The sequence below is a fragment of the Piliocolobus tephrosceles genome, chromosome 4 (genome assembly GCF_002776525.5).
Source record: "Piliocolobus tephrosceles isolate RC106 chromosome 4, ASM277652v3, whole genome shotgun sequence".
NCBI classification, from domain to species: domain Eukaryota; kingdom Metazoa; phylum Chordata; class Mammalia; order Primates; family Cercopithecidae; genus Piliocolobus; species Piliocolobus tephrosceles.
The window spans coordinates 133234945-133244297 of NC_045437.1; the positions used below are offsets into that span (position 1 = coordinate 133234945).

Below are 9353 nucleotides of genomic sequence, written 5' to 3' on the forward strand. Positions count from 1 at the left end.
ACCCATCTTTCCTGTGTTATTCTCGTGATAGTGAATAAGTCTCATGAGATCTGATGGGTTTATTAGGGGTTTCTGCTTTAGCTTCTTCCTTTTCTCTTGCTGCTGCCATGTAAGAAGTGCCTTTCCCCTCCTGCCATGATTCTGAGGCCTCCCCAGCCATGTCCAACTGTAAGTACAATTAAACCTCTTTCTTCCCAGTCTTGGATATGTGTTTATCAGTAGTGTGAAAACAGACTAATAAAACCATCTAGGAGATATGTTGTTAATCCAGACTGGTAAGGTTCTGCAGGACTCCTCGGAGTCTTTTGGATCTTCATGGGGAAAAGAGCATGAAGTGTTTCCCAAATTTATCTTCTTTGGAACCCTTTTTTCACTGAGTATCTCAAGACTAACAGTATTCCCACTACACTAGCTCAAATATGACTCATTGTGATGGCAATTTTATGAGGTGATGACATAGGTTGAGATGTTGTGTGAAGTAGACCTCTCACAGTGCACCAGTGGGAAATTACCTAGAATCAGGATATCAGAGCTAGAAAAGATCATCTTGTCCAACTTGACAGAAGAGGAAACAGCCCTAGGACTCATCTTAGTGGATGACCTTTAGGAAAGGTAGTGCTATGTGAAATGTGAGGCTCAATTTTTAAAGATGTAATTTCCCATGTGGGAAAACAAGCAAAGCTATTAGTTTAGTGTGCAGTAACCTATATTTTTCTTTCATTCTCTTTTAGGTTGTTTGCTTAGTAATTAGTTTTATTATGGCCTTCTACAGGTCAATGAGGGTTAGAATAGGACCAGGAATCAAGACCAAGTTGCTGGTTTTACTAGTTTGGAAGCAGTTTTAATGAAGATGGAAATGTTTATCAACTCAACACAGGTACCCCCAAAATACAAATCAAAATATCATCTTCAGCTGCATAGCAAATATGATTTAAGAATTTAACATCATTATTTGATCACAAGCGTAAATATAAGTCACCATAAATAAATGTAAATTCATTGTACAAAAATTCCCAACAATTCTTAATACAAATATGGTACATTTGACAGTTTCTGAAACATTTTTTTTAAAACTTTTTAAAACCTAAGCTTTATTTTTTTCCTGGTCATTAGACACACACAAAATAAAAAATCAAAAGAGGCTTGGGCAGTAATGCCAGGGAGGAAAGAATATTAAACTCATTGGGTGTTAGGAAATCAGTGCCACTGGCAAGCCAGGGAAATAAATCTTTCTGCTGAAAGGGAAGACCTCAATCTACTGGGATCAAGTCTCCTGAAGGTAATATGACTTGGCCCAGAGGGTCAAATTTAGGGATATAAATGTGGGGTGAGAGAGGTGGGTTATTGAAATAGAAATTTTATCAAATAGATAAGTCAAATCTCCACGAAGTCGTGGTCAGGGATTTGGATGGAACTCTAGCCATCTATCAGCTACAGAGAGCCAGCTACCAACCTCAGACAGGACTAAAGATGTAGAAGGATCTGGAACTTTGACATTTTATATGTTTTGAAAGCATGTTCTCTGCCATGTGGGGTAATGTCTCTCTTTTGCCTCTGGAACATATCTGTGGTCATCAAGAAGGAAAAGTCAGAAATCAGAATAGAAGGTGGTACCTCCCAGAGAGGAGGATCTGCCAGTTTCTACTTGGAATCTCCTCCCTTCTCTCTTCCCTGTATGTATTTTCTTTGATGGCTTAGTGGTAGCTCAAAGCTCAAGGTGACCAGAATGTTTCCCTTACAGCAGTGGTTCCCAAACATTGATGTGCAACAGAATAACTTGGGTAGCTTGTAAAAAGGGCAGATTTCCTGGCCCTATTCTCAGAGATCCAGAATTAGTAGGTTTGAGGTGGGGTCCAGGAATCTGCACTCAAATGTGCTACTCTCTGACCTAAGGGGCCTTTCATGTGGCCCCACCTTTCGTCACTGGAGGACATAAGTGCATCACGCAAACCTCTTGCTGTGGGCACTTCCTTTGGGGTTAAAAATGGGACCATTTGATTAAGGCAACCATTTTACTTCCCTGGGCTGGAGAAATATCAAATGTCACATTTGATGTTCTTAAAACCTCAGGGCCACAGATTTGCTTTGACAATGACATGCTCTGTAACAAGAAATTTATATCCTAAAGACTTTTATCTTTCTCAATGGTCTTATCACACTCAGTGGGAGATTTTGCAGAAGACTTTTGGTTTGGTCTAGAAAATGGAAGTAATTGTTACCCCTGGGAGGGAAGTCACACCCCAAAGTCTAACTTAAGGAATGTAAAGAGAACAGCAAGTTGAGAGTAAAAGCTAAAATGTTCCAAGAATCTTTCAGCTTCTAGGACAATGGAAGTTGATTCCCTAAAAGAAGACTCTTCTTTGGGGGCAGGGGGCATATCCTGGTATTAAAAGCTCATTGACAATTATTAATACTCCTCCTCACCTCTGTGTTTCTAAGACTTTTTGGGCCTCTGTGGAAATAACCCCTTAATATTTTATTTCTTGTGGAAATGTTCCTTGATAAGCATTTCTGTGTCAAGAAGTGGCCCATAATTCGGTCACTGGCTAATGCTGTAGGCAGTGCTATGACTGATTTGTTCAAAGCTGCTTCCCCTATGTGGCCCAATGTTAAGCCTTTCCCATAGGAATAAGGGAACCATCTCACCATCAAGCAGCTGAGATGGCCTGAAAGCATCCTGTTTGGACTAGGACATTTCTGGCTGTGTTCATACATACCGCTTCCCCACAGCAGGCCTGACCAGTCTCCTACCCTACCTGCATGGAGTGTGATACAGCTGTGAATGCTGTTTGGACCTCTCTCTAGGACTTCCCTGACAGAAGGGAGTTGGAATGGGGCTTTGGGAAGCCTATGTGGTAGAATCCCTGGTACCCAGAGTGGGAGAAGTTGCCACCTAGGGTACTGCATGGAGAGAACCAGGAGAGATGAAGTAGTAAGCTGAGGCATGCCCTTCTGGCCAGGCTGGCATCTCTGGGCACGGCCACATCTGTGTTCACAGCTGAGACTTGCGTCCTGGGGTCACACATGGGCACTGGGTAGGAGGCGTCCATCTTGGAAGGAGGTCTTGGGAAGCAACCACAGATGGGTGGGATGATGGGATGGAGAAAGGGGGAAACTAGGAGTTCTTAACATAGTTCAGCAGGGAGAAAAGAAAAAGCACACACTGCCCTGTTTCCTTTTTTTTTTTCATTTATGCTATGAAGAAACCAGCATGGAGATGTCATGGGAGAGCATGCACAGGCCCCGCCCTAGGGAGTGGTGATGTGTTTGGGGAGGTGCTTGTTTCCAGGTCCATCCCACACGTTGTCCAGTTGGATCCTGTGGCAGGCTGGCTGTGGCTTTCTCTCTCCTACTTCTCTTCCTCTTCCAGAAAAGGGTCTGCAGGACCTACTGCTTAACAAGTGGTGGCCAAGGACTGGTGGATGGGCGGCTGGAAGCAGCGCACATGCTCCACAGTGGAACTGTCTGTCTCCACAGACTTCATGTACTTGTTCAGGATGGCAAAAACCTCATTGTTCAAGATCTGGTACTTCCTGATCCGGTCGGCCATTTTCTTCAGGGGCTACACAAGGAAGGGGATGTTCAAGTTAGGGCAGGACAAAGGTGTGGGTGGAAAGAGGGAGTAACAGGAGAAGTCAGTGAGGTACAGTGTCCCCTGCATCAGTGATCATGTCACCTTCTTAAAGTCCTTTTATGGAATCCCCTGGATCTGACAATCAAGTGTTAACTGGACCCATAAAAACTCTCTCCAAGTTTTAAAGCAACCTACAGAGCTACAATAATCAATAGTGTGGCACTGGCATAAAGGTAGACATACAGATGAATAAAACAGAATAGAGAGCCCAGAAATACACTACTACACATATGATCAAATGATTTTCAACAAGGGTGCCAAGAGTGTTCGGTGGGAGAAACAGCCTTTTCAACAAAAGGTGCGGGGAAAAATGGATACCCACATGAAAAATAACACTGGACCCTTACCTTATACCATATACAAAAAATTAACTCAGAATGGATCAGAGACCTAACCATCAGAGTTAAAACTGAAATTCTTAGAACACAGGGGAAAATTTTTATGATATTGGATTTGGCAATAATATCTTGGGATATGACATCAAAAGCAAAGGCAAAGGGTTGCACTGAAAACTTTCGTGCATCAAAGAGATACCATCAGAATGAAAAGGCAACCCACAAAATAGAAAATAATCACGAATCAGATCTGATAAGTAGTATCTAGAATATGTAAAGAACTTGAACTCAACAAAAATGACTTCAATTAAAAAAATGGACAAAGGACTTGAATAGGCATTTTTCCACAGAAGATACACAAATGGCCAATAACACATGAATACAGCACTCAGCATTGACAGCCATTAGGGAAATTCAAATCAAAACCATAACAAGATAACTTTTTCACCTATCAGGATGACTATTAAAGAGTAAGTGCTGATGAGGATGTGGAGAAATTGGAACTCTTGTGTACTGCTGGTGGGAATGTAAAATTGAGCAGACACTATGGAAAACAGAATGGCAGTTTCTAAAAAAATTAAATATAGAATTACCATATGATCCAGAAATTCCACTTCTGGGTATATACTCAAAAGAATGGAAAGCACAAATTTGTAGAGTTATTTGTACACCCATGTTTCATAGTAGCCAACATTAACCATTTTCAAAAATAGCCAGAAGGTGACAGCAACCTGAGTGGACAAACACAACATGGTCTATATACACAATGAAATATTATACAGCCATAAAAAGGATGGAAATTTGAACACACACTATAACATGGATGAACCTTGAGGATATGCTAACTAAAATAAGCCAGTCACGAAAAGACAAATACTGTATGATTCTACTTATATGAGGTACCTAGAGTAGTCGAATGCATAGAGAAAGTAGAATGATGGTTACCAGGGGCTAGGGAGAAGATGGGGGGGTTATTTTTTAATGGGCCCAGAGTTTCAGTTAGGGAAAATGAAAAATCTCTGGAGAGGGATGGTGGGAATGGTTGTACAATACTTAAGTGTATTTCATGCCACTGAATCATATACTGAAAATTACCATTGAAACTATTTTATGTGTATTTTTTAAAAGCCCTTTGTGAGGTGGCTCCTACCTCTCTCTCCTCTCACTGGGTCCCCGAGACCCACCCTTCAATCTGCCTTCATGCCTCAGTGCCTCCGCTGTCACCGTTGCTCTGGCTGGAACATCCTCCCTGCCCCATACCACCTTCGCTGCCTGGTTGTTTGCTGCGGGCCATTCTGGACTCAGCCCAGACACAGCCTCCCTCTCCTGGGAAGCTTTCTCTGCCCACAGCCTGGTTTAAGGGTCCTTTTCTCCCTTCCCACAGCAGCCTAGCTCACCCCATGCCAGTACCTATCCTATCCAGGCGCCCACACAACTCTGGTATTTGGTGAATATTTGTACAAGTGAGAAACTGGTAGCAGAGTCTGATTGGGACAGGGGAGATGCACTTCCGGTCTGGAGCCCAGCCCTGCCCTTCGGGGTGAACTGATTCATGGCAGTAGGTGATGAGTGGGTGACTCATGGCTTCCTCTAAGCAGGTCCCCGGCCTGTAGTATCTTTGTACTTGCCGTGTGGGGAGCTGGCCTTCACAAGCAGCAGCTCCTCTGCTTTTCTGGTGAAAGCCTGGTTGTCAGCCCAGCCCCACCTCCCAGGCCTCGGCCACCAGCCTGCTTACCACATTCTTAATGATTTCATCCTTCCCGTCCTGCCTCTGCACTTTTAGCAGGTGGTAACAGAAGTCGAACAGGTCGAAGCGACGCTGCTGGCCCAGCAGGACGATGATAGAGCAACCAGCCCAGTTCAAGCCATCGCCGAAACACTGCCTAGGAGCAGGGGGAGGAAGCAGCTGGAGAGACAGGTGGCGGAGGAGGGCAGGGAGGGAGGGAGCCTCATCTTGGGCCAGGAGTACAGCTACTAAGCAGGCCTGTCTTTGGGCCAAGTCTCTTAATCTATAAAATAGGTACAAAGGAAGCTGTGAGGGTGGGTTTATTAGTTGCAGTGATGGTAGTTATGTCATAAGTCCTTCCAGCCACAAAGAGGTGTCAGCCTCTTTGCATCACTAACATTAAAAAACAAAACAAAAAACCCCAGCTCTTAAGAAGCTCTGAATTTGCAAGGAAAAATCCACCCAGCCCTTGAGATGTATGTGGCTGATTACTCTGTGCAGGTCAAAGGAGAATCTGTCTTGACTCGAGCTGAAGGAACACCCAGGGGGTGAGGGGCCATTTCAAACCCGGAGGCCAACTGGCCAGAAGCAGGCTGAGAGGGAAGGGAAAGGCCATGGTGGGCAGATGCTGCTGGGGTCGAGGCTGAGTCCTTTTGGTTCTGACAAAGCTCCGATTGCAGGCCCCCAACTCTCAAGAGACCTGGGCAATTTGGGTGGCAGTAGAGTCATCCTTCAGCTGTCTCTTGTCCTCAAGCAGCAGCCCAACCCAGGCAGGTGTCCCCAGTTCCCATCACTGCACCGGAAGCCTGCAGGCCAGCTACTCTGAGACAGCTTCACCGCTTTCTTGGGGAGGCCTCCTCTCCCCACACCTTCTTCCTAGAGCTCTTGGCTGCTGGAGGGGAGGCCTTGTCTGCCTTTCCACTCTGTCCCCGATATGTAGCTGGGTGAGTGCAGTAAGAACTAGCTCTGCTGTCTGCTCTAAGGACTCCTAAAGGCTCCTCACTGTCTAGTAGTACAGTGTAGTGGGGGCGAGGCAGGCAGTGAGGGTCTTACTATCAAACCCTTACTGGGCTCTTTCTTGCCCATGCAGTCAGCTCAACACACTCAACAAAGTAGTTGGCCAACCACCCCTACCCACTGCCCACGTTTCTGGCTGAACTCTGGCAGCCCCATGACCTGCAGGAGCACAGGCAGATTGGGGGTAACCCTGCTCTCTTTAACGGGTACTCACTCAGCTGTGAACTCGTTGGTTCCCACAGGGATGCAGTAGACGAACTGCATGGCGCTCCACAGCCGGTGGAACTCCACACATTCATCGACGTGCATGACGCCATTGGTGGGCGGCGGGCCTCGCCAGATGGGGTCCTGCAGGTAGCTCCGAATGCGGGTCAGGATGACCTCGAACATGGACAGGCCACAGCACAGCCGCTCCTTGGTCAGAAGGTCACCCTCGCGAGCGATGGCGATTTGCTGGAAATGGAAGGGCACATACACCTTCTATCCATCCACATCTTGGAGCCCATCTGCCACCTCCCACCAGAGATTCCCAAACTCTGAAGCTGGCTGCATCTGGAATGAATTCACCAGAACTGGTCTTGTTCAGAGCAGGGCACAAACTTGATGATCCTGAATGCAACAGCAGGGAAGTTTCACGGTAAGTCTTACTGGTGTTAAGTAAAATACAGGCACAATCAGTAGCGGATTAATTTTTAAAATTATGATTTACCCATGTCATGAATGCTGGATAGCCATTGAAAAGACTGACGTGATACTACTAGTAGTACTACTGCTTCTACTATAACTACTACTAGCTTATGCTTTCTGAGTGTGGGTAGTAAAGCATAAGGCCCTGTTCTAAGCACTTGATATGTATTGACCCCATTCCATCCCGTGAGGTAGATGCCATTACTGTCCCCATTTTACAGATGAAGAAACGAAGGTTCAGAGAGGCAGCCAGTGAGTGTCAAAGCTCACACTTGGCCCAGTAGTCTAGCTCTATTGGTTAAGCTGTGAAGTAAACAGAGTAAATTGCAGAAACGAAATGTATACTACAATTCTACTTAAAAACACTGACAATGTACAGTCGCACAGATGAAAGTATGTGTGATGTGTGTACGTGTAAAGCATATTTTAGAAGGACTAACATCAGTTGTGGGAACAGATGGGCTTGGAGAAGTGAGTGGGATTGTCACTCTTGACTTTAAATACTTCTGTACAGTTGAATGTGCTACAATGAGCATATGTTACGTTTAAAACTTGCCCATGATTTCAGATAATTATTTCCTCTAGAAGTGCTTCTTTGGCAGTTACAAATGACCTCTATTAATAATGTAAACTGGCCTTTCATCTGGGTTCTGGCTACTGCACATCTAATAAGCAACTGGCTAGACAGGCTAGATGTCAAACACATTACCACACACATTATGAGTCAAAACATGTAGGGATAGAGGTCCTGAAAGCTGTCTGCAAAGTAAATGTTAAAATCGGAGGTTAAAGTAAGGTCTCCAAATCTGTGAACAAAGCTAAAAAAAGGCTTCTGACTCTGAGAGATCCACAGGGGACTCATGGGATCAGCTCCCCAGTGGGAGGTTTCCCCAAGGAGCCATTTTACAGGGTGGCTGGGAGGCACCTGCCTGACCTCCCCTGGAAGCCCCCTCCCTGGAGGCCCCCAGGAAGAGGGTGACCTTTAAGTGAACCCATGAAGGGAAGGAAATCAGGAAACACCAAGGCAGGAGTCTGTAATAAATGTGGACCATGAGTGTAGTTGTCATGACAACTCTGAACTGAAAGAAATCTAGGAAAAAGATGAATTGGAGAAGTAGTTTGCCGATGTGTGTTTTAAACACGAAGGAGAGGGAACCCTGATTCCCGGTGACTCATCCTGATTTCATTGGCAGGAACAGCTTGGGAGCCGAGGGAGAGTCGCTGAGACTGCCACAGTTAGCTAGAAATATCTCTTGTGTAAAAAAAAAAAAAAAAAATCCTGAGCCTGTGTTTGCGTCTGTTTGTATTCTCTTTATTTGTTCTTACTCTGTTCTATTTGGCCCCAGAAAGGGCTCCCCATTTCAGAAAGAGAGTCTAGTACAGGAGAGATGCTCAGTAAATAAAAGACCCCGATTTGTTCTCAAGCCGTGAATATTCTTTTGCCAGTTAATGTATACAGAGTTCTGGTTTACTAATTAATTGACTGTGCATTTGGTTAACTTGAATCAGTCTTCAGGGTCAGACAGTCCTGGAAGGGGGAATAGAAAAATTGGCAACTGAGGTTATAAATCTGTGGACAGACTTTGAACTCTGGTGCCCCCACCCACTACAGCCAATGAAAAGGGCCTTGACTGCCACAGGAGCTTTCTCCCTTTCCTTTGAAAAGCGTTTGTCGGCCGGGCGCAGTGGCTCAAGCCTGTAATCCCAGCACTTTGGGAGGTCGAGACGGGCGGATCACGAGGTCAGGAGATCGAGACCATCCTGGCTAACATGGTGAAACCCCGTCTCTACTAAAAAAAAATACAAAAAAACTAGCTGGGCGTGGTGGCGGGCGCCTGTAGTCCTGGCTACTCGGGAGGCTGAGGCAGGAGAATGGCGTAAACCCAGGAGGCGGAGCTAGCAGTGAGCTGAGATCCGGCCACTGCACTCCAGCCTGGGCGACAGAGCGAGACTC

At 45.4% G+C, this 9353-nt stretch overlaps 1 protein-coding gene across 8 annotated transcripts in view; it reads right to left on the reverse strand.

Annotated features, from left to right (window-relative positions):
* Positions 1 to 816: 816 nt before the first annotated feature.
* The window catches only part of CYFIP2 (cytoplasmic FMR1 interacting protein 2), a 145191-nt gene continuing 136654 nt past the window's right edge, over positions 817 to 9353 (reverse strand). For 6 of the 8 annotated variants that reach the window (XM_023218793.2, XM_023218797.2, XM_023218794.2 and 3 more), the window contains exons 29-31: positions 6927 to 7165; positions 5705 to 5978; positions 817 to 3562 (exon numbers count right to left, since the gene is read on the reverse strand). In XM_023218793.2, coding sequence (XP_023074561.1) covers positions 3395 to 3562; positions 5705 to 5978; positions 6927 to 7165 — 681 coding nt within the window. In that variant the 3' untranslated portion in view covers positions 817 to 3394. The remainder of the gene's footprint in view (positions 3563 to 5704; positions 5979 to 6926; positions 7166 to 9353) is intronic. The other 2 variants (XM_023218798.2, XM_023218799.2) reach the window with 1 other exon arrangement.